Source organism: Elaeis guineensis, chromosome 2, assembly GCF_000442705.2.
Source record: "Elaeis guineensis isolate ETL-2024a chromosome 2, EG11, whole genome shotgun sequence".
Lineage (NCBI taxonomy): Eukaryota > Viridiplantae > Streptophyta > Magnoliopsida > Arecales > Arecaceae > Elaeis > Elaeis guineensis.
In genome coordinates this window covers 67,275,163-67,301,835 of record NC_025994.2, presented here as the reverse complement: position 1 = coordinate 67,301,835, position 26,673 = coordinate 67,275,163, and the positions used below count along the sequence as shown (strand labels likewise).

General features: G+C 37.1%; 1 protein-coding gene across 1 annotated transcript in view; it reads left to right on the top strand.

Annotated features, from left to right (window-relative positions):
- Positions 1-26,673, top strand: part of LOC105034577 (uncharacterized) — a 60,155-nt gene that overhangs the window by 11,885 nt on the left and 21,597 nt on the right. Inside the window, 10 exon segments of the mRNA XM_010909790.4 lie at positions 51-535; positions 1,032-1,158; positions 1,245-1,369; positions 6,453-7,126; positions 7,252-7,369; positions 7,472-7,588; positions 16,407-16,501; positions 19,008-19,159; positions 20,477-20,532; positions 20,618-20,831. Of these exon segments, the coding sequence (XP_010908092.3) occupies positions 51-535; positions 1,032-1,158; positions 1,245-1,369; positions 6,453-7,126; positions 7,252-7,369; positions 7,472-7,588; positions 16,407-16,501; positions 19,008-19,159; positions 20,477-20,532; positions 20,618-20,831 (2,163 nt within the window).

Genomic DNA, 26,673 nt, shown 5'->3' with positions numbered 1-26,673 from the left:
AACCCAGCTTATAATATACTGATATCCTTTTGTTTTGGTTCACTTCTTAGACAACATTCAGGAGCTAATTCTAGAAGCTGATATGAGCCTGCAGCTTATGAGCTTTGGGAAAAGTCTCTTATTTGATTTAAATCGATTGACAATTTTTAGTCAGCATCTTCATAGAAATATGCTCAATCAAACAAGAGAATCTCTTATGCCCCATTTTCACTCCAATACAGCAGTTGCTTTGTCATCTCATGGTAGATCTGGTGAACTTATTCTTGCTTCTCAAGTTTCAACAAGCATGCCTACTGGCCTTGGTGATGCACATTCTACAAGTCTTCCAGCTCCTGGGCAGGAAATTTTGGTGGAGACATCTGGATTTTCTCCCTTATATCATGGCAATTACATCTTAAAACATCTGGCTGCTTCTATTAAGATCGACAAGATGGTTTTGGAGAATGAAGTGGGTTTTGGCCAAGTGCAGAGTGGTTGGTTCGGGGAGGGCTCCATTTCTGGTTTTGATTTGACTATAGCAATATCTGAAATTCAGGTCCACAATGTTCCCTTTTTTTGTCTTTTCTGAGTATCTCTTTAACTGAATGTTTTGGTAATTTCTTTAGAGGATTGCGGAGATATGGTTTACTTCTGCTGGTCTGAGTGACACTTAAATTAGAACAATTTGTTTTACATGATAATTTTGTCACATCTACATCAGGAGCAAATTCTTTGACTCGCGTGACATATTTCATTTTCCTAATTTGGCCAGTTTTACATTTTTAAGGGGTACTTTTGAAAGAACATATGAAATAGGTATAATTCTGCAAGCGATTCTAAGCAATGCAAGCTTATGGTTATAATTTATAAAGTTTGTAGATGAATCCTTATTTCCTCATTATTTGGAAGGATTTTTTTTTAATTTTTTTTTAAATTTGATTCTTATCACAGCACTGAATGAGTTTGTTACAGTGCAGTATGGCGTCTTCTTCAAGTGTGTGTGTGTGTATATATATATTTTATAAAGCATATCTAAATACTTTTATTCACAGATGCTTTTGGCTTTGTATGCACCTTTATGTGGGATATTCGCTGCAAAGGCTGGCCAAAACTTGACGCAGAATTTTGCCTCTAGGAATCAAGGATGGACCACTGATACAGACTATAAGATTCCTGATGGTATTTATGTTTAACTATCTGCACAGAACATGTCCATATCTGAATAAGGTATCATGAATTTGAACAAAGTTCTGTTCTTTAAATAGGAGCAATTGTGGCACTCCGGGATCTTCACCAGCACATGTACTTTGCAGTTGAAAACCGACAGAAGAAATATTGTTTAGTTGGTGCACAGCATTACTCTCTTGTTGGAGAACGAGCTCTCTTTCGGGTATGTAATTTGATTTTCCCCCCCAACTCCCATTTTGCATATACTTATGAAATAATAATCACTGACTGGTAATTGCTGTAGGTAATATATCTTATGGAGAATGGAATGAAACTGTTGTGATAAATTTTCATAAAAATGTATTTAAATTATATAGCAATCTTTTTGTGGCATGAGTAAATTTCTTTGTATGTTTGCAACTTTTTTAATTTCTATATTTTGATTTTGTTAATCAAGATAAAACAAACACTTGCAAAATTGCTTTTACTCTATTATTGCATACCATTATCTTATTATTAGAAAAGAGAAAGTCTTATATTTTTTCAATATTGAGATGATGTAACCTTGTTATAACTGCTTTATTTTACATTGGATTTTTAAAGGGAATTTGTGATGCCACTTAGTTTATGATATACGGGACTATGGCAACACTTTGTAGTTTGTAGTGCTGCCTTCCCCTTTTCCTGCTTTTTTTTGATTGATGATAAACATATGTTTTTGATTAGTTGGCCTTAAAAGCTAACTAGAGGGCATGTTCTAGCATTATTGGGCCTGTGGAGTGCATGATAGAGCATCATTTATCCTGTTGAGCACCTAATTTTAGAGAAATACAAGACAAAAGCCTTTATTTGGCTTTCGAAGTTGCGAAGGGGTGCATTTAAATCAAGATTGCCCCTTCTAATAGTTTGGAGAAAAGGTGAGGCCAGCTACTTGGGAGTGGAGCACTCCTCTCTCCTAAAATATAGGATAGAAGCGTCGTTCGCTTTTGTGGAGTGCACCCTCTCTCTCCTGACCTTATTAGTAGAAAGGGGCCAACTCTTAAGTAAGCATACCTTCTTGCCTATGTGCATCCTCTCCCAATAACATTAGGAGATGCTGGCAACCTAGAAAGGGGGGCCTTTTCTGTAAAAAGAAAGGCTGTTCCTTGAGTGAAAAAAAAAAAAAATTCTCTCTCCTTCGCACTTTTTCTCCTTGTTCCTTCCCTTCTTTCTCATCTCTCCACACAAGCTACGCCCTGGGGTGTGGAGAAACTCCTGAGGTCTTTCCCTATGGGAAAGCAAACTAGGTGGTGAGTTGGCATGCATAGATAGTGTAATGCTTTAAATCCTCAGGCTTGTAATTGTCAGTGGAAGCTTGAATAACATAAATCAAACTAATGCAATTAGGTAACATATGCATCCAAGGTTTTATGTCCTGATGGGATGGGGGGTGTTCCAGCTATCTCATCGCATTCCTGTGAGTAAACGGGATAGGAATGGATTTGGAACTCCGAAACCCATGCATGCAAGAAGAGAAGAAGAAAAGATGAAACAAATAAAGGAAGCAAAGATGAAGAAAATGAAAAAGTGAAAGAAAAGAAGTTAAATGAAAGAAAGCAATGAAGGGAGAAGGAAAGGAAAGAAAGGAACGAAAGAGAGAGGAAGAGAAAGGAAAAAAAGATAGAAAGGAAAGGATAAAGAAAAGGAAGAAAAAGGAAAAGAAAGAAAGGAAGGTAGAAGAAAAAAAGAAAAGAAGGAAATAAAGAAGAAACGAAAGAAAGGAATGAAGAAAAGAAAGAAAGAAGGAAAAGAAGAAGGGGAGAGAGATGGAGAATATCTATCAGGATGTGTGATCGGGACTACCGTCGGAACAGGGTAGGACAATGGGGCATCCTATTCCATAGAGAAGTCGGGACACCCTTGTCTCATGGGATTTAAAACCTTACTTTGATCCTTGTATCTTGTCACTTGAGAATGTCTTTTGCTGTGTTTCTTGATCTTGGGTTTTGTGATAGTCTTTTTTGCATTGTATACTATACTTTATTAGATATCACATAATCATGTCTTCTTAGGAATCAGGATGTAGTCAAGAATTCTTTAGATGCTTCACTTCTTAATGAACTTTCTTAGTTACATGCGGGGTTTGCCGAACTGACCGAAATTGGATGGTTCATGGCATGCCGAACTGTACCAGCAGCCTATTGGTATGATTCCAACATGAAATTTAGAACACCGAAAGAAAAAAGAGGAAAAGAGATAGAGGGGGAGGGAAGGTGAGGGAAAGAAACCCTCCAGAGGCTGGCTGAGGTCATTGGAGGGCTATTGTACCATTTGGAGGGCTGGCAAGAAGGGGATGGGGGAGGAGAAGGAAGAGAGAGAGAGGAGAAGGGAAAAGGAGAGAGACCTTTGGAGGCTGTCAGAGGACCTCTGCACCCGTTGGAGGATCGACAATGAGGAGGAGAGGGAGAATGAAGAGAAGGAAAAGAGAGAGAGGCGGGGAGGGAAGGAGAGGGGAGAGAGAGAATTACCCTTTGGAGGCTTTTTGAGGAAGCTAGTGTTTGGAATTGGCCGATTGAAAAGGGATGAAAGCCCTTATTTTGTATTTCTTTTGAGGATATCGGATGACGTTGGCAATGCCATTATGAACTTCACCTAATAGAAAGTCGGCAATGTCGTTGCGGATATCATCTAATAACCCCCTTTTTTAGTTTGCGGACCTATAGTGAAGTTGGTCAAAAAAAATTAAAATCATGAATTCGCGATTGAAACAAGGGAGTTGAGCGTGGGGAGGCTCTGGTGGACACCACCAGCGTCCCCACCCTCTCTTTCTTCCCTCCCTCTCCCTCACCCTCACCCTCTCCCTCTCTTCCCCTCTCTCTCTTGCCCTTTTCTCAGTTCGGTTTAACGCTACAAATGGGTCAGGTTGACCCATGATCTGGCCCAACCCGACCCGCTTAGATCTAATCCAACCCGTTTTAAAGGATCCATGGGGCCAGATCAAGTTTTAAAATTGGATTCATTCAATTTTATGGGTTGGATCTAGATTTATTGAATTCGGACCCGACCCGACCCGAATTCGGTATTGGATCCAACATATAAACCATAGAGCAAATAGAGTGGGATTAGAATTCCAAATGCTTTTGTAGGCTGTAGCATTGTTATTTGTTATATAGTTGTGAGATTCTGAGGAATTATATTTATGCTTAGATTGTTGGTCTTTGCCAATTGATAGTATAAATTGTGTTTATCTTGTACATGCTATCAAGGCAAAGATCATCAATCTATTTGTTTGTTATGATTTGTTTCCTTGGATTACAGAACAAACATTGTACCAAAAGTGGAAATAATATTTTAGTTGTCAAGAAAAGATAGAGATGTTGTAGAGAACTAAATATGATCTTCAAATTGGTTTATGTATTCATGTTTTCTTTTTGAATTTTAGCTATATTTTAGTTAGTTCTTGATAGCAATTTATCAAAGTCTTATAGCATTTGATGGTATCCGTTCATTTGTGAAATTTTGTGCTAAAGTTTTCTTAAAAAATGATTGAGCTTTAATAGTTAAAAATTGTGGATTGCTTGTAAATTAATAGCCAAGGCAAAGTAATATTTATTTTCTTTTATCAAAACTTCTTATATGTTGGCCTATCATACGAATCGAGCTCAACTTGAACCTGACCCGAACCGGATCGAAATTTTTTGAGTTGGGAATGGGTTATATATGGACCAGACCTGAGCTGACCCAAATGATCCAATGGGGTAAAATTTTTTACCATGGACCCAACCCGATCTGATCCGATCTTTTTTATTGGATTGGGTCTGGATCCAACATTAGGACCGATCAAGGAACCGGATCGCATCGAGGTCACTCATGATCCGATCCGATCTGACCCATTTGCACCCTTTGTTCGGTTCGTTCGGAGTTCCCACTCCTTAGGTCATTTGAGGGCCTCCCGTCCTCTGGCTGATATTGCCAGCGTCTCCACCTGTCTCCCTCTCCTTCCCCTCCCCCCCTTTCTATCTTTCCTCTTTCTTCTTTCCTCTCTCGGTTCGGTCCGTGTGGAGTTCCCCACTCCTCCGATCATTTGAGAGCCTCCGCAGCCCTTCAATGGGCATTGCCGGCATCTCCACTGTCTTCCTCTCCCTCCCTCCCTCCTCTCTCTCTTCCTCTCTTCGGTTCTCCTTCTCCCCCCACTTTCTTTGCCACATCGGTTTGGGCCTAGTATGGAACAGTGTGGGGGCATACCAAATTGTATTGCCAATTGATCGGTAGGGGATCCGGTTCCGGCACGGTGAACCTTGATTACATGTACATATGTTTCAAACTTCAAAGTATTTTGATAGTTGAGGGAATCGGACCTTTCTTGATTGCACGGAGATTTGGAGCAACTAAATATTTTGCTTCATCCTATGTGGTGACACCTCAGACCACTGACTTGAAAGTTCCCAATAGAAGATTTGCTTTCCTTGTTTGAATCTCCACTAAGATGTAGTCGAATATTTAATGTAGGTCATGCCTTGAACCTGAACAAAATACTTCAACCATAAGTGAAACCACCAGATAATTCAAAGCCTTTACGATTCAATATCACACTACTAAGGGACAGCTTCAAGACCATAAAGTTCACCATACTAGGTGTGTAAGGAACCAGTTAAGTTGTTGGCAAATGCAGCAAGAGAGAAGTTATGGCAAAGTATATGATATAGTTTTGATCAGCTTCTTGGTGTAATACTATGCTGTAAAGATTTTAAGCAATCAATCACAAATGCCTACAGGCCTTATCCTATTCAACAAAGAAAAGTAACTTGTTGGGATATTGAAATGTGTTCTTCACCAATTGACTTTTCTTCTAGAATATTTATTAGATGTTGGGTGCCACTAGTATTTTAAACAGGAAGGGAGTTACCATAAAATGCCATACTAGACCGAACCGCTTGGTACATCCTGTATCATATTGTACCGATCTCATACCAATACGGTGTTTTGTACCATACTAACACTCAGTATGCGATCTCGTACCATACCAAACTACATACCAACATTGTAATTGGATGGTATCTGTATGGGGTCGGTACTGAGACGGCGAACCTTGGATTGATCATGTGAACTTTTATCATTTGGAGTTTTGTGCTTTCTTTCTGACTGCTATTTGTCCATAGTTGGAAGTCACAGTAGGGCAAATGATGCTACAATTGTTTTAGTGATAAGAATAGTTGTTACCGGTGGACTTCTCATAGTTTTATGCTCGAAATCTGAAAAGTAGATTCTGTTTTTTTTGCAAATCTTAGTACTATAATTGAAACATTTCTCAATTGGCTTGTGTTTAGGTGAGGTTCCATAAGACTTGGAGAGCAAGAGCATTGTGGATTTCCTTGGAATCATTGTATGCCGAGAACGAAGAAGGTAAACCGTTGTGCCTGAACTACAGTCCAGGATCAGGCTTTGTTGAAATATCTAGCAGCAATGGTAAAAGGTGTTCCCTTTGGCAAACCATCCCATATGAACCTGAGAGTTATGAGGATGATGATGATTACATGAGATCTTGCAAAATAGCTTCTGGAAATGCTTTCTATCTTGTTAACCAGAAGAATGACTGTGCTGTTGCTTTTGTCGATGGGCTTCCAGAGTTTGTTAAGAAGCCGGGGAATCCATTCAAGGCAAAGGTGTTCAATAAATTTTCTCTAGCAAATGATCTTGGGAGGTTGCATGTCTCTAATCCCAGCTCTGGTGACACTACTGGAACGAATGTTCAAGGAGAGTCATCTTGTATGGATGGAGAGAGATCAAAATTTGATGCAAATCTCCCATCTGTAATTATAAGCATTGATAAGGTTGTCTTTACCATCGTTCATCAAGTTTCAGATGCAAATGACAAGCTTCCACTCTATCAAGGCAGCATCAATGATATTCATGTCACTGGACAGATATTACCATCCAAATTCAGAATCATAAGCTCATTCAAGATTGCTGTTAACCACTTTGATGCACAAAATAACCTCTGGTTAGCAGTCATATTTGGCATTAGCATGTCTTCTATTTTCATGATCTATTTGTTTTCCTGTTTCAAATTTTGCAGCACAAACTAGACCTTCGTTCCTATGCTTATAACTATTTTAAAATACGCAGGAGGGAAATTATTTCTCCTGTTGATTCATCTCTGTTCTTCCGTTCTAGATTCTCACATCAGATTTTAGTTAACAAGTATCAAAAAGTGCCTGTTTATTTCTATTTTGGGGTGAAGCAGGTGAGAGGTTTATATTATTGATTTGCCTTTCATTTAGTTTCAAGTTAAATGTGTTAATGCTATCAAGGTCAATGTAAACAATTTTTCATGACATTTTTGCAGGTTGATATATCTCTTACTGAGCTCTCATTAGATGTACTTCTTTATTTGCTTGGGAAATTAAATATAGCTGGTCCTTTTGCTGTGAGGAGCTCGATGATATTTACAAATTGCTGCAAGGTTATTGATCTTCCTAAGATCCCTATTGCTGTAGCCTGTAGATGATAATTTTAATTCCATGGGATGAAAAATATATAAATCCTATGTATGGCACATACACATCCTCCATGTCATATACACATACAAATATACATTCTACAATAATAGCAAGTAGCTGGCTACTCAAGTGCCTTTTTTACGTAATGCTGGACAATATGATCACAGAAACATACCCCAATACGAGCTCTCTGAATTCATGCCATGTGGATCTTTCAGTGAGAGAGGATGTATAAATGCAAAGGGCTTACAAGAATGCTTAATAGGCAGAGGAAGCTGCTTGGGATAAGGGAGCTGGTTAGATCTGTTGTCACCAATGCAAGTAAATCAGCAAAGACCACCTTGCTGGGCTAAATAGTCCTGGATGACCGATAGCAAAGTGGTACCATGAGGGAAAGGAGAAAAGAGGCCCCATCAGGGAGAAACTGGACTAGCTACGAGGAAGGGCCCATGTACGTTCTCAAGTTCAGTAGAAACAGGGAATACTTAGGCATTTTCATTGTCAGGGCTTCAAATTGGACCACCTGGACTTTGTCTTATCCTGTGACAGAAGATAAGTTCTTTTGTGATAACAGATCAAACTGGTTAGACTTGTGAGTGGTTTTGGAATTGACTGGTTTTAAGCTAGAGTTGGGATGGGATGGAACAAGGCTACTTGTCATGAAGTTTTGAGGCTGCAGAAAGGTCAGTTGAGTCTTGATAGAAGGGCAAAAGTGCAAAAAGGAAAAGGAAAAAAGGTAGTGGATGTCAAAAAGCAAAAGAGAGAAATATAGAGAATTAGAGGTAGTGTTGTCAAAAGTGCTGCCTAGGCACCTAGTGTCTGCCTAGACACTTAGAGAGGCTAGATCGCTAGGCAGTGACCAACTAGGTGCTCTTACATTAAAAGATACACTCCATATTTTTGTTTGTACTTCCTTTCTTTATTTTATTTTCACTGTTGCAACTAAAATATACTCTTTTAGTTAAAATAGAAGTGAGACTACTATAATTTATAATTTTTTTAATTTGGATCATTGCTTCCTCCATCTCTCCTAACCCAATGCATTCCTCATTTATCAATGTTAGATTAACTAAGCAGCCCTCTACTGGTTCATCTACCCATTTGCATATGCATGATAGACTAGATTTCCTGATCAAGTTCAGCATCCTTCTAGGAGGCTGTGACAATAGTTGTTAGTCTCCCTAGAAGATTTTGTTTTAATTTTTTCACACTTAGTAATTTCCTTTTCCTCTTCACTTCTCATGTTACTCCCTTTCCTTCTCATTTGGAAGTTTTTTTTCTCATCTTCTTCCTCTTTTCTATTCCTTTTCATTCATATTTTTGTCAGATCTCTATTTCCTCTTTTTTCTTATTCCTTATCATTTGGAAGATTTTTTCCTCCTCTGCTTCCTCTTTCTGAATGTAAATATGGGATTCAATTATGAGCTATAAGCTTTTGGTTTCATTCTTGGTAAGACTTGTCAAATTTTCATCTTTTCGGATTTAACTTTTAATAATGTATTTTTGTTATGACTTGTTACACCCACATTTGATTGGCTGATTAACACATGATGCAATCTTGCCATTGTTTTGATTAATTGTAACTCCTATTATGCTGTAATGGTGAATTTGATTTTTTATATGTATGATTTGAAAGAAAAACGAGTTTGATAGTGTTATTGTTGGCCTTTGATATATTATTTGCCCTTTTAAAAGATGGACTGCCTAGGCACCTAGGTGGCAGTGCTAGGCAGTTAGGGTCCATATTAGGAGCTGCCTTGTCACCTGACAACCTTGATTAGAGAGGAACTATCTCAGACATGATGAAAGAATCACTTTTTTTATGGTCTTGCGGCCATCTCATGGTTCACTCTGAACTCTGAAATAAAAAGAGAAGAAGTCTCTTATTGAAGTCTTGTAGCCAAACATTTTTTTATTTTTATTTATTTTTTATCCTTGTGGTGGAGGTGGTGTTGGCGGTGCAATTTGATGGATTCTAGAAAACCGTTGGAGAAACACAAAATAAGCAACCAATTCTCTAAAGTCAGATATCAATATTGTGCAAAATCTATGCAGACCATACTATAAATAAAAATGATAGTCTTGAAATTAGAGAATATTTCTCTTGATTCCATCTGTTTTTTGTACGAAGAACCTTTTTCTGATTTATATTAAAAAAAATTGTTCATTGCCCCACTAACTTTAATTTACATTTTCTCCTTTCAAATCAAATCAGGCCCCTGCATAAAACTCCCAAATAGTTTGGATCAAGGTCCGCTGTACCGGTATCGGACCCCATACCGGTGGCGGACCGGTACGATACGGTATTGGTACCATACCGTACCACACGATATGCTTTGGCATACCGGTTCGGTATCGGTACAATTTTTTTTTTGTTTCATTTTTTTTTTGGGTGTTCAAGTTATTAATTCATAAATACAATCCCAAAATTACATTATATTGCATATTATTGACATATTTGATTTTAATTTTTGAGTTCGGTAGCGATACAGAGACTCTTGATCCAAAATTTCAAATATATATTTATTTACATTATATTACAACTATATCATCCTAAAATTAAAATAAAATTATAAATGTGCATTAAAATATATCTAAACTTTTAAAGTACAAATCACAAAAAATGATATACTAACCTCAAGATCTGCTCTGCATTTAATATTTCATCGAGTGTCTGTGAAACTCGTAGATATTTGGATCATTGGTATAATCTGAGGGACATCAGTCCAACCTCTAACCAAGATGCACTGTACTCCTGAATATTCATCCCATAAGGCATCCTCTCTGGATTGTAAGACATCTTAGATCTCTCACTTAAACTTTGATTCTGAGAAGTATCCTCGGGATGATAGTGTGGCTGTGAGGAGCCCATCCGAATATGCCGGTAGTAAAATCTGATCCGTAAGATGCTTCAGACTGTATAGGATAGTAACCACTAGAAGATGATGCCTCGGATGCACCATATCTATATGGATCATAAGGTGGCTGCGGATAATAGGATCCATAATGCGAGGATGATTCAGATACATCCATGGACCTACACATGCAAGATCGTTTGCAGCTGCATCATGTGCTGGACGACTTTAAGAGCCCGTCGTCTATATGAAATGGCTCCCCACGGTCTCTACCGACTCATCCACCATGGTCCTATCTTGTGTGGCATATGTAAACTGGGACTCACCGATGAATTGAATATCACCCTGCGGCTGTGTCTCATAAGCAGTAGTCTCTTATCCTTCAGTTCCTTCCTGATCATCAGATCCATGACTACTACTATCAGTATCATCATCACTCTCCTAGTCTCCAAATTTGAGCCAGATAGCTCCTGTACTCTCAAGAGTGGTGCACGTGCAATTGTCTTTTCTTTTCCCCTCCTTGTGTCCTTCTGTGACTGAGTTTTCTGTGATTGAAAGGATGGATGTCTTCTTGTTAACTGCCGATCTCATCTAAACATCTGTCGCTCGAACCTCTGTGAGGATGTATCGGACATCGAGTCATGTGATGAATGAGTCTTCTGTGTCCCTCAGATTGTGGCTGATCAGTTGGAACCTTATGTGGAATATTTCTTTCTGTCCATTGCTCTGGATCCACCCTGATCTCCTAGCTACCACATTGGTTGGTCATGGAGGGGATCCCGGCTCATCAAGCTCTGGCTCCTGTTGCTGACCTGCAAGCCATCTGATGATCGGATCATCGTCCTCGTCAGTATAATCATCTAATGTTGGATCAGTGTACTTCAGTTATACTTCCTTCTGAATGCATTTTAGTCTCAACCTCAGATTATAGTAAACATATACAAGATCATTGAGGCATTTTTGTGTCAGACGATTTCTCTGTTTGCCGTGGATAAGGATGAAAGTCGATCAATTGCGCTCACAGCCACTAGCAGAGACCGTCTGGAAAAGAATATGGACAGCCACACCTCTCAAATATTCTGTGGATATTTTAAAATGAATCCACTATTCAACTGCAAAAGTAAAATTACATATCAAATTTTATGATATTATTAAGCAAAATTATATATCAATCTATGTTGCTCATTATTGATATGTAATTTATCTAGATTCATCTGCTTTTTGCTTACGACAGCTGATGGGATTCCAAAGCTGTCTGATCCCTCTCTAAACTATTTCATCTGTAAAAAATATATTTATTATATTTATAAATATATCATTGAGTATAGATCGAATTCAGTTGAATAATCACATCTGTTTTAAACTAGCATATCTTTTGCAGACACAACGATGCAATTTTTGGATGGGCATCATTTTATATATCACATTACGAAGAGCAGCAAAAAGTTCGTTATCCATATCTATTTCAGGAATGGTATATCGGAATCTCGGATTCAAATAATAAGCTGTAGATAAATTTCATAATTGATTAAGTATACTTTTACATGCATAAAAAAAATATTTTAAAATATTGTTGAATCCATACTTGCCGGCTAGATGTAAATCTCTATCCATCTGATAGTCCCAACGGCGCTCAATGATGTTAATGAATTTTTGAGCATGCTTCGGATCATTCTCACTGATCTGTTTCTTTACCCTCTCCATCATGTAATATAAAAGTCCATCTGGAGGTATCTTTCACTATCCATGGCACAAAGCACATCATATAATGGCTTAATAGCCTTCACTACCTTCTCAGCCCGCTGCCAGAATGACTGACTCGTCATCAAGTTCTCCACATGACTTCTATCAGTGCCGGCCCTCGCATATCTAATCTCCTGCCACTTGACACTGACAAACATCGACGTAAGGCTGCTTTCTTCTAAAGAAGACTATCAAGTGCTATGTAGTTGGTAGCAAATCGTGTGATATTCGGTCTTAAAATCTCTCGCCCAGTATATGTCCGCATCAATGAAAGAATCCATGTGTGATTGTAGATGAATCTAGTAATAGTTAGACAATCTCTATTATCTGCTGCACTCTACGAATCTTTTCAATATCCATCAATATAAGATCAATGCAATGTGCAGCACATGAGGTCCAGTATATCTGCGATTGCTGCTCCATCAGCAACTCTCCGACAGCCTTATATTGTGATCCATTATCTGTGATGATTTGCATGACATATTGCTTACCCACTGAATCAATCACCTCCTCCATCAGACCAAGGATATATGTGGCATCATGCATCTTATCTGAAGCATCAATTGATTTGTGAAAAAATATTTTTCCATCACAGTATGTCAAAAAATTAATGATACTCTGTCTAGTAGGACCGGTCCAACCATCACACATCACTGTCAGTCCGTATATAGGCCATTTATTCTTGTAAGAAGCAATCTATCTCTGCAGATCTCCTTATTATTGTCAAGAAGCTGACATAGATATCCTTAGGTCCTGATGGATCTACATCCTGGCCGGCAACTTGTGTGGCTGAAATGCAGATTGATAGTAAGGATTGTCTGCTGCATTTGCTGGAATATGGCTGAAATGAAACCATAATCCAATAGCTCGCAACATTTCCTTCTTCTTATCCTTTTTCATCATAGTATCAATCTTCTACTGCTTTGAATTTTGCTGGAAAAAGCATGTGGATCCAAATCATGGATGGTGGCTCCTGTTGGAATATCTCTAGGGACCTCTTCTACTGCCAAAAGCTCCCAAAAAAGATGACATGCTGTATCTGCTTCCTCTACCACCAGGCTTCTGATTGAGGTAGTCCTTCTGAACTCGAATTCTCCCCTCCGATCGCTGATCAGACCCCGATTCGTAGCATGATGGTCCAAATCTCTCTCTATATTGGCCATCTCTCCTGCCGGTACTGATCAGCCAAGCTCGCCTGAATGGCAACTTCAATCTGTGCCTCCTCATCATCTGGAGCGAAAGCCTCCTCTGACTCTCTAGAGTGATAAGGTGTCTCTGCAGCTCGATGGTCCACTTCCGTCTTTTTCTGCTTTGCCCTTTCTTTCGCTGTTTCGAATCAGCAAAGTATTTTTTCATCAACTGTCGGATCTCCTGCAGACATTTCGACACATGGACACATCAGGATAACCACCAGTCAGGTGCTGTTTCAACCTAGTCACTCTTCCTCCTTGAACTTCGTGTTGCACTATTTGTATCTCCAATGATGTCGAGATGAGAGTATTTCGCCATGATCCCAATCAATGTCATGCTCTGAATATTTTTCTTACTCATTTCTGTAAGTATAACAAAACATGAAGTTTAATAATTATTAAAAAATATTATATATAAATTAAAAACTCATAAATTCAAAAAAATATATGTTATATGCTTCAAATAATATTTTTGAATTAATATAATATAATATTAATTTTACATATTTTTATTTGATAATATTTTTTATTATTTAAATAATTAAAAAATATTTTTTAATTTCAAAAATTAAAAAAAAATCTGATGTTAGATTTAAGTAGCTTGATTGCTTGAATCATTTTAAACATGATTCTGAAACTTTGATTTTTTATTTTTTTAATTTATTTTTTTAATAATTTTTTATACATAAATATATATTAAAAAATATATAATTAATTAAAGTCAACGAATGTCATGCTCTGAATTTTTTTTCTTATAAATATCTGCAAGTATAACAAAACATGGTAGTTTAATAATTATTAAAAAATATTATATATAAATTCAAAAAAATTCAATAATAATTTTAAAACTTATAAATTCAAAAAAAATATGTTATATGCTTCAAATAATATTTTTGAATTAACTAAAATATAACACTATTTTTAATATTTTTATTTGATAATATTTTTTTATTATTTAAATAATTATAAAAATATTTTTTAATTTAAAAAATTCAAAAAAAAATTCGAGGTTAGATTTAAGTAGTTTAAATCATTCTAAACATGATTTTGAAACTCTGATTTTTTATTTTTTTAAATTTTTTAATAATTTTTTATGAATAAATATATATATATTTAAAAAATATATAATTAATAAAAATCAATGATTTTAGTGTTATCATGTAGATCTTTCAAAGATCTATCACATATGATCAAATCATACCAAAATCACAAAATTTTGGCATGATTTCTTCTTATTTTCATACTTCTTCATTCTTATCCTTTTTTTAACAATAAAAATATAAAAAATAAAATATTTACTAAAAGAATAATATATTATCTTACTTCCGATCAAAAATCAGCGTCTCCTCGAACCAGTGCTTAATTTGACGAATTTTTTTCTCTTTTTCTTATTTTTTCGATGTTTCGTTGAGTCTCAGATGAGCTCGGGAGTTTCTGAGAGCTCTCGAGTCTCTCAGAGAAGACAACCCACCTGGGCTATCACTAAAAGACAGCCTAGGCCCACCCCACTCCCCCCCTCACTTTCACGTGATGGATGTCGGTACGGTTCGATTCAACGCCGAACCGAACCGTACCGGTCCATACCACTCGATTTTGGGCGATATGGAGCCGAATCGTGCCGAACCGCCGGTTTGGTGCGGTTTGGAGGTGGTTTTTGAAAAAATGGCCGAACCGGATCGGCTAGCTGCCGATCCGGTTTGGTACGCCCCGTACCAGGCGGTTCGGCCCGGTACGGCGAACCTTGGTTTGAACTCTATTTTTTTCTAATTTGACTCCCAATTAAACCCTTTGATTCGAGTCCTAGATAGATTGGAGACTATCACCTGCTCTTTTTTCTCTTTTCCATCAAACATGCATTGCATGTGCTCTATTGCAAGTAAACTCTAATAAAAATTTCTTGACGCCAAACATTAACTAAAACTGAACTAGGCTTTAAATATGCCTTCGTAACTTGATCTTAAGTTGTGCAAACCATCCATAGGCTTGGATGTTCTTCCAACAGCAAATGTACAACTTGGAAGTATGAAAATCTCCATCAGTAGGATTTGTGCTGAAGATCCCTGCCTAGGCTGTTTGTGCTAAAAAAAGTTCAAAGGAAGGATGTTCCTATTGGTAATATGTATAAATTACTAGAAAAGTGTAAATAATTTTAAAAAGAAAAAAGATAAATATTGGAAATTATACACACACACACATATGTCAGGACCTATTTTGCTGTAACAGACATGTTACTTGTAAATCAATCATTTTCTCTATATTTTATGCAATGACATTGTCCAATCATTATTGCAAACTTGCTGAGCAATTCAAGTCAATGCCACAAGCAACTACAGCAAAGAGAAAAGAATCAATACAAAAGTTGGAAATAAACATTTAATCAAAAGCTAGTAAAATTTGTGACTCGAATTCTAGGTAAGCCAAGAAGTTACAGTACCACTGAGAGAGAAGGTGCACTGAAACCTACTTATAAGACCCACTTAATATAGTCTAATATAGTTATGTCCAAAGTGATTGTGCAAACCCAACCCACCTGGGTTTCCTAGGCTTAGGCATGCTTCATGACCCAACATGCTATTGATTTGCATAAAACTCGTTGGCAACTTCGCCGCAGCAGGCTAATTGATGGTCGACCTAGTTTAGGGGGTGTAGGCAGGTTGCATGAGCACTTGCTAGATAGTTGAGCTGCATATAGGGGCTGCCTAAATATCCAATCCCTGGATGAGGCAGGTGCACCCACTTAGGCCTGAAATGGTTTTCAGGATGCATTTTAAAACACCAATATGCAACATGCAATAAAGTGAATTGTTTAGTAAATACTAAATTTCCTAGACATTTCATATTATTGAATGAATAAATGTATTAAAGAATCTGGAAACAAACTTTATTTGCATATAGCTGATGTTAATTATTCTTAGCACTGGTGATAATTTAATTTGATTGCATATTGCAAATGATCTTGGGATGCTTCAAGACAATCATTTTATTTGCTGCAGCTGCAAAATCATTCTGGATTGAGCCTTCTTTGTCATTTTGCTGATAATCAAGATGTAATAATTGCTGGAAAGCAATCAGCTTCCATTTTCTTGAGGTATTTATGTGCTAGTAGTTGAATTCTTGTATGTGTTGGAATGATTTGTGTACTTCATAGTAGACTGATCTGCAAATTGTTTTATCACAAATACTGATTAAAGCATGGTTTAATGGTGGTCTAGAACAATTGTAGGAATTTGTTAGAGAGTTTTGAAGCACTGTGCATATGTGAAATGTGATTCATTTGCTGAACATGGATAAGGACTTTGAAAAAATTTATTCTTATGGAGTGACATCATTAGTTTGATTGATTTGTTATCTACATATTGCTACTTTCTACATGATTTTATTGATAGTAACAAACACATGGCACAGTTAGTCTTGTGATATTTTCATTCAAATTTGTGCCTGGAATAGTGCTTACTTTTTAGAGTAATAAGTGAACAGTTTTGTGCACTCAAATGTCACTATGGGCGACCTGCCGACAATGCTATCCAATTGGAGGTTGAGAATGGAACTTACTGTTATTAACTTATTATTGAAGTTAGATTGTGAGCTTGTGCATGCCTACATTGGAAGATGAAACAAGTTTAAGTTATCGAAATTTGATATATGGAAATATATTGTGTCTCATCAATGTGACAGTGATATAGAATAAAAGCAGAAGGGCAAATAAACTTGTTATAGCAGTAATCAAGTGGGAAGTTTTTTGTATTTTTGGGGCCTTGTACAAAACCATTATCCTTGTGTATGCGAAAGCACTGATGCTGTAATGGTGATATACTTTGCCACATTTATCATGGCTGAACTTATGAATAAGTTCCGGAAAAACCATAACCATGACTCACAAGTTGCATGTTCTTGGCTGGGTCATAGCATTGTATGATACTGCTTCTTTATGTGTCCCTTAGGGGCTCTTGGTTGCCAACTTTTTGATAAGTTTTCTTAGGCTTTGATCTAGTTTTTTCAAGCACACCTCATCTTTCCAGACCTTTTAACCAAAATTCGAGCCCATATGATGATTATCAGCCAATTATAATTCCCTCCTTTATTCCAACAAATCTTAAGCTCCTTCTTGTTTAGTCATCAACTCTTTCCTTTTAAGCATTAAAACAGATGCACTCTCCTCATCTATACTGTATTATTTTTGTATTATTTTTCAACCCGCACCTGCTAAATTATTTTACATTCTAATTTACAACATATTGATGGCCCTACTAATATCTTATGGAAGTTTTTTAAGCCTGTTTTTGTTGTTAAGAGCAAGGAGAGAAAAAAGTTAAGAAAGAAACCAAATCTCTGTTATTGATTGCAAGAATAAAACATAAGGAAGTGAAAAAAAAAGGAGAAGATGATTCTTCTTAAAAAATTCTTCTGAAATTTGGTCAGGGAGTAATAGAACTAATGGAGGAAAAGTAAATTAAGAGTAGCTACAATACAAGCTTCACAAAGCCAACCTTGTAGCTATTATTAAGGAAAAGTTAGTTATGAATTGATCCAAGTTCCAAAGTTCGCTAGGCCGACCTTGTAGCTATTACTGTTGCTGTGACGATTAAGACCTAATTACCTAATGTGGTGATTGCCACCGCTGTTATGGCTTCCTTTTCGACCATTATTGTTGCTATTGCTGTATCACTGGCATTACTGCCACTGCAACCAGTATCATAGTTGGCATTGCAAACACCATTTTATGGGTACATTTTGTATTTCAATTGATTCTTAGCCATTATGATTAGCTTCTGTCAACCTGTCACCTCCGTCTCTTGTTATAGATACTGCCATAACATTGCAATGGTTGTTGTGAAGACCATCAACACTACCACTACTATTTTTTTCTCCACAATAATTGCCACTACATGCTTCAGCATTCTTATTAGTGCTGCCACTGCTACCATGATTGCTAGAAACAGTTCCACAGCCCTTGAGAATACTGCTATACTTCTCATGGGTGCAATTCGTATTACCATTGATTATTAGCCATTATTGTATCATCTGTCAACCTCTCACCTCTGTCTCTTGTTATAAATACTGCCACAACATTGCCATGGTTGTTGTGAAGACCATCAACACTACCACTACTATTTTTTTCTCTACAATGATTGCCACCACATGCTCCAGCATTCTTATTAGTACTGCCACTGCTACTGTGATTGCAAGAATCAGTTCCACAGCCATTGACAATACTGCTATACTTCTTATTACTCTACTTGCATATGTATGACTTCTTAATTTTCTATTATGCTAGGACGGTTAGCCTATCAATTTTGATTGTATATTTATAATGAAGATAACTTACCTTTAAGAAACTGCATTTCAGTTCCTGGCATTTCAGGATTAGAGAGCAAGTCTCTTTGCTTTTGATTTGCATTTGATCATGGATTTCATGTGTCTTGTTTGCATATGGACAAGAAAACTCTTGGTGATGTAAATTTTGAGCACCCTAGTTTTGCTATTCTTTTTTTCTCTCAGGATCTAATCTGAGTTTTTAGTTCGTCTTGGTTGCAGCTCGTCTACTCCTATACTGCCTATGTAATTTTAGCCATATTTTTTGCCATGTACTTCAGGCATGCGTCTTTAGCTGATCAGCCTTCTGAAAGTAAATACTCAGTGTCAGTATCTCTCACCGAACAAGGGGTTTTTTCAACCTATCCGATTCATATTTCACTTGCAGCTTCTTCTATCTTTGCATGGAGAACCCGTGTTGTATCCCTTAAAGGTAATTGTTGCATTCTGATGTTCTTTCTTAAAAATTTCATTGTTATGCTACTGGATTTTGATGGGGAAATTATGGATGATATTGTCTTTGTTCTTGTTTGTTTTTCGGCTTAATTGAAGTGTGTTGATTTCCTGCAGTTTCCTCAAAAAGAAAAGAAAAGAGATATGGTTTTAAATTTCATGTTTTCGGCTAGCAAAGTCTTATGTTCTCACTCATACATAGACCCTAAATTTTCTCTTTTGAAGAAAAAGATCTTTTCCGAGCATGTAATGGGTTTGGAAGCCAATTTATAAGAGTGATTTGAAAAAGATGATGGAAGAGACAGACCAAACTTCTATCCTGCAATAAAGAAAAACCTCTACTTGCTAATTGCTATGCAAGCTTGCCCCTTGGAAAAATTAGATTAAGGATTGGTGGGAGATAGTAAGTGATCTTTTTGGAGTGGAATTGTTCTGGTGAAATCAGTCTTTTAGAACCTGCTAGTCTACTGTTTCTCAATTTTAATACCCTAATTGCAAATCTTCATAGTTCTCCAAGATAATTTTTCATCAAATAGGGGTAAATGACTAGGGTCAATCTGGGATTCATCTTATAGGCCTTAATGATATTTGTTTATCTACTCAGCAAGGAAATCCTGGGTAAAGAATCTTGGGTGATACTAGTGGAGTTATTGCATGGTTAGTAGTGTTGGAGGTTGAATTATTTACAAAGAAGTCCTTGTAGATTATTAGTCAAGAGTAGATATTAAAGAGAGAATTGTTTTCAGTAGAAGGGTGAGATTAACTGTTGCTGGGATCTGAAATGACATTTTTTTAGTGCTTGGAAGTTATAGGATGAGAAAATATATAGATTTCCTTCGTTAGTTGGTGCTGTAAGATGTTTTTCATGCATTGCTTCCAAGTTTATTTGCTTTCTGTGCTCTTTTGTTAGTATTGAACAGGCACGAAACCAGTACCATGCCTTGTCCAATTTAAACCAAGTCAGCATTTTCCCCAACTGAAAACACCCGTTCCCTGAGAACAAATAGGAATCTCTTCGCATATTTTAGTTACCTATACCTCAGATATGGGTATCATTTTGCTTCCTTAGCAGTATTTTCTTCTTTTCATTCAAATTAGTTGACTTTTCTTAACAAGCTCTGTCCATCTGCCATCATGTGACCATGTAATTTTAGTTTACTTTTCTTAACAAGCTATGTTCATCTGCCATCACGTGACCATGTAATTTGGCTATGAGAACTGTATAATTCATGCAATGAAAATTCTCTGCTATATCTTGTTTCTGTCTCTTGTTATTGTTCTCTGCTACCTTCAGCAGATTCAAGAAATTTCCCTGGGCCATTTATTGTTGCTGAGGTGCTCAAAACAACTGAGGTATGAACCATATGTAGCTTTGGCCATATTGGAAATTTATTGAATATATAATACTTCATAGAATAAAAAAAAAAATCATTTGCAGGAAGGGCTATTGCTTGTCGTTTCTCCTTTATTGAGAATACACAACAAAAGTGAATTTTCAGTGGAATTGCGTGTTCGGAGACCACAAGAAGCAGAGGGGGAATCTGCTTCTGTACTGCTAAGGAGTGGTGACACAGTTGATGATTCTATGGCAATATTCGATGCAATTGATATGTCTGGTGGTTCAAAAAGAGCATTGATGTCTTTAACTCTTGGTAAGTGAACTCAGACTTTGTTCTCTTCTGTTATTGAGTTTGTTTCCTTATTAATTACTATAGCAGTAGCTCTTGTATTAATGCAAGTTTTATGTCTTTTTTGTTTGCAAGTACTCAGTAATGGGTGATTTGGTATGTTTTCTTCCAGTTAAGTGAAATACAGTGGCTTAAAATGGAAAAATGGTTCATTCAGATTTGCAATAGCTGTAGTAGAGTATATTGATCAACTTTTATCTAACAAAAGGCTATTAGTCAGAGAAAAGTCATTGTTTTTTGGAGAATCTACCATCTCAAATAGGCTTGAATAAGTTAAGAAGTTTCGATAATCCTTTATAAGTGTCATTAAAATTTTTTTCAATAAATGCATAAATATATATTTTCTGAATGAGATGAAATCATTGAAATGAGATGAAATTGAGGAATTTAATTATTTTCTATAAATTATTTTTCTCTGCAAATCAACTATTTTTTTTATTAGTCTTGGTATTTTTGTTATCTCTTATTCCTAGGTCTACTAGTAAAGATATTCATTGATTTTGTCAGATCTAGACTTGGGTCAAACCTGTAATTATTGTCAATTAGAAAATCTCTAGGTCTCAATGTTAAATACCTTTAGAATTTATTTTTGGAGTTCCTTTATTGATGACTGATCGTTGAATTCTGTATTTTATTGAGAGTTTTGCATGCTGAAAGCAATAATTTAGTGCGAATTCTTTTAGAAATTTGTTCATTGCTTTTCCTCTATTGTGCAGGGTTTTAACTTTGAGAGGAAGACAATATGACTTCTCACTGTCCTGTATTTGCTACACCATTGTTGGGAGGGAAGAAAAAGAGAATGAAATAGAAGAAACTATAATAGAAGGCATATCGATGAATAGGTTATGGTTTGCAATTTTGCATAGACTAGAATGGAAAATTATCTTTCTCATAAGTCATCACAATCTGAGCTATAACATTACCACTTAAAGATTTCATTGTGGAGCACGTTAAAAGAATAGACATTGGGTTCCATTTACCATGACCTTTTTGATCTTTGTAAAAATTAACTAAATGGAGGAAATTGCTATCCATAGAGAGAACTATAACTTGTTTAACTGACAATGAAGAAAAGAAAATGGTATTCTTTTTTAGCTATGTATCTATAAGAGGTTGTCTTAGGTTAATTTGTGTAAGGATCCATGAGTTGTAATTGTAGTCCTATTGGGGGCAACCTAGTGAATCCATTCAACTGTCACTTGACTATGGTGAGGTTAGGTCTGATCATGACCCCCAATTCCACAGAACTCAGTCAGCTTACAGACTTTGGCAACCACCTAAGCTGGATGGCTACTTGACCTGGTCCATTGTTAAATGGGGGTTGGGAGGAGATAATATAGAAAAAGTGAGTATGGCCTCTTACCTTTAGATGCCAATCTCCTCTTGCATCTTCTCTCCTCTCCCTTTTGTAAGTTCTGTCAAGCTTGATATACATGGTTGACCCGTTACCTAGAAACTTAGCTTTTGGGTCCATTGGTTAGTTAACATGGTATGATAACCCAGCAAGGTTCGCCGAACCATCCCAAACCGGATGGTTTAGAGTGTTCCAAGCTGTAACGATGGCAAATCGGGATGGTTTGGCCGGACAAATCGGGAGGAGGGAGAGAGAAAGAGTGGAAAAGAGAGGGAGAGAGAGAGAGGAGAGGGAAGGAGGAGATGACACCGTTGGAGGTCGGTGGTGGCCTGTTGAGGCCGCTGGAGGCCCGCGGAGGCCTTCGCAGCTCGGTATCGTTAGATAAGATATTTAATTGAGAAAGAAAGAGAAAGAGAGGGGGAGTGGAGGGAGGCGCAGTCGGTGGAGAGGCTGCTGGAGGGCGCCGAGTGGCTGTCGTGGCCATCAGGCGACAGAAAATGCGCTGGCGGAGTTGCGGCCGTGGAACAGGGGCGATCGTCCCTGTTCATTCATAGCATTTTTTTAATAATGATGATGAATAGTGAAGCCGGCAAATCCATTGTCGGCTTCACTATTTATTTTTTTAAAAAAAATTTAAACATAGTGAAGCCGGTAATGGGTGTGCCAACTTCACTTGAGTGAAGCCGCCAAACCCATTATCGGTTTCATTGTAGTCGAGATTTTTTAAAAGAATCCCGTAAAACAGGGGCAATCGCCCTTGTTTCACACCGACAATGCTGCAGGCCTCGATTGCGCCATCCAGCAGCCAGTTGGAGGCCCTCCAGCAGCTTCCCCTTCCTCCTTTTTTCTTTCCCTCTCTCTTTTCCTCCTCTCCGGTTCCCTTCTTCTTTGTGTCGGTTCGTGTCAGTCTGGTCCAGTATGGACCCATACCAGCTTGTACCGCCATCCAGTAATGATGTTGTTTATGAGCTCTAGATTTTGGTTCCAATTCCCTTGCTCCCCTCCTCCAACCCTCATCTGTGAGAAAGAAATAGCCCCTTGTTTAGACCGATGCCTCTGCTCTCACATGCCCCACAATTTTTTTCTTTTTTTTCTTTTTTTTTTGTAAATCAATGGAGATCTTATAGGATTTAGGATTGATACATCACATCTCATGGCCACAGATTTAGGAGTTGGCTGGCCTCCCTCTTCAATGATGGAGACATGGAGATGGAAAACATGACTATCTCTTTTGCTTGCATTTGCATGTCCAATCTGAACTTCAAATTGTTTTTTGTGCCAATTTTTTTTGTTGTTTACTCCCAAAACTTAGGCATGATGAGGTCCTGATTCTAATGAGTGAAATCCATTGCCTGTAGAGGCCGGATAGAAAATAGTAGTATTGTAGTTAGAGCCAGCTCCATCAGGGCAGTGCCACCTGCCAGCAATAATTGATTTTGTTGTTCAACCAATTGAACAAAAATCCATTTGTGAAGTAAAAGGGGTAAAGGATTGCTATTGGTCGTTTCTCTTTGTATGTGCTCTCTCTCCTCTCTCTCTCTCTCTCTCTCTCTCCAAACACACACACACACACACGCACTCACTCCTCTCTCTCTCAGCCAGGATGCATCCTGTTTCTAAACTCCTGCAACAGCAAAAATGCAGATCTTGTGGTCTATAGCTCCATAATTTACTCTACCCAAGACCAATCAAGGTCCATTCTTTCTTTTTCTATAGGCTTTTCTTTTGTTCTATGTCCTTGAAATGATGGTTTATAATGTCTTGTAAAGGCTGGTTGTTTTGTGAATAATGATAGGACAAGCACACCATATAAGCTTGGTTGTTTAGTGAATAATGATCGGACAAGCACACCATGTAAGCTCTCTCTCCTCTCTATCAAAGTTTTCAAAAAGAAACAAAACTTTCTTGAGCTGATAAAATACACTATCCTCTATTTCAATGTATACTCAAATAGTTCTGGATTTGCTATGGTCTGGAGTTATTTTGCAAGGTTGAGTTTGGAGCTAGCAAAAATAGTATGTTCATGCTATGTTGAACAAGAAAAAAAGATGAACCAATAGTAAATATGTTGACATGGGATGAAGCATTTTACAATATTGAGAGAAATTAAGAGATAATATTTCATACACTTGCAATATCTTAAGAAGCGTTCCTTAGAAGTTTGTCATTGGGGATTTAGATGTCTCTTTACACAGCCTCGATAGTGATTTAGGAATTGAAATTTCAATGCTAGCATCTGTATCATTATACTAAAGTTTGAAGATTGGGATATAGTTATAAAACTTTTGAAGACATGGGTTTTTATGTCTATTTACCAAATCTTTATAGTTTTTGTTGCATATGCCTCTTCATGGTTTAGTTACATGATCATTGAAAAGTCTCAGGCAAAAAATAAAAGATAGGTTTTAACCTTAATATAAGAAGATGAGAAGGGTGAAAAACTGAGGATAAAATGAGGGGGGAAGCCTAGATTTAGGTTTATAAATCGGACAGCAATTAAATTCAAATGCTAGCATCCCATGCTAACATTTTGATATGCAAATTTGTCATTATACTAAAATTTGAAGATTCGGATATAGTTAGAAAACTTCTAAAGCCATGGCTTTTACCAAATCTTTATAGTCCCCTCCATGGTTTAGTTAAATTATCATCTAAAAGCCAAGACAAATATAGAACAAGATAAGTTTTAACGTTACTAGAAGATGATGACAAAGGGTGAAAAATCCAGGAGAAAATAAGCAGGGAAACCTAGATTTATGTTTAAGAATTGGACAAGTTCCTCTCCCCTCTTCCCCCCTTCCTTCCCTGAAACAGGTATGAATATCCTTGCTCCACTCCTGTTTGTAAGGAGACAATGAATCTACTTAATAAAGAACTATACTATAATCTATATAGATGGAACTCCTGTTATTGCCAAAGATTATGTGTATCCAACTTGTATATAACTTGAAATATACAATTTTGATCAATCTTTTTCATATTTGGACATTTAACAATAGCATTGTACTCCCTTGATGAAGATTGGTTAGGGGTATGACATTTATGATCACTAGGTTAAAGATGTAAAGGATTGAGGGGCTTTGAAATGAAAATTAGGAGCATGTGGTTGTTGTTTAGAGGTGGAGGAAAATGCTGGCTCTTCGTTTTTTAAGGCTGAGGGAATTGGGTAAGGCTTTTGTGTTTGACAATGGATGGAAGTAGGTAAATCTTATGTTCAAGGTTATTGGAACCGATATTGAGATCTGAATCGATTTGGTATGGTATCGGTACCATATCGTACCAACACTCGATACGGTGAAGCATGTCGATTCTATACCGACATATTTTTTTTTCATTTTTTCAGTTTCTTTTTAATTCAATCTTTTTTATTTTTGAATTATTTTAGATCTAAATTAATGTTTATTTATGTTATATAATATTTCTGTTACTTCGAAATAAAATAAAAGAAATCTAAAACAATGCATTAAATATATTTAAAGTGCAAACTACAAAGTACAATGTACTAACCTTAAGATCTCTACTGATCTAGTTTCTCGTCGAGTGTCGATGACATTCATAGATATCTAGATCGTTCGCATAATCAGGAGAAACATCAATCCATCCTTCTAACTAAGTGACATGTAATCTTGAACGCTCATCTCATAAGGCATCCACTCTAAATTGTAGGACATCTCAGATCTCTTATGCTCCGGCTTTAAGAGGTATCCTTGGATTGATGGTACAACTATGGAGGGATCTATCCAAATATATCGATAGCGAAATCTGATGCATAAGATGCTCCAGACTGCATAGGATAGTAGTCACTGGAAGATGATGTTTGAATACATCATATCATATCCATATGGATCATAAACTGTCTACCTGCGGATAATAGTATCCATAATACGAGGATGAATTTGATCTATCCATAGATCCTACTCCACGTGTAAGATCATCTGCAACTGCATCGTGTGCTGAACGATCTTTAGGAGTCCATATCTATATAAAATCATATTGTCGCAGGTTTTGTCAGCTTGTGCACCGTGGTCCTTATTTTGTGTGGTATGTATATTGGAACTCATTGATAAATCGAAGACCACCTTGTGGTTACGGCTCAGGAATGATGGTCTCTTGTCCTCCACTCCCTCCCTAGCCATCAGATCCATGATCATTAGAATTGTCATCACTCTTCCTAGTCTCTAAATTTGAGTGAGCTGACTCCACTCTTGTTATTGGGGCTTCAACTATCTTTTCTTTTTGTCTTTTCACTGAGCAGTTGCTTGATCTCCTCTCATGCCCCTCTGTGACTGATTTTTTTTGTGCGTCAGAGGATGGTTGTCTTCTTTCTGATTGAGATGATCGGCTTCATCTCAATATTTCTCGCTCTAATTTTTGAAAGGATCTTGAACATAAAGTTATGTGATGAATGACTCCCCTATGACCCCTCAGGCTGTGGCTGATCAGTTAGAATTT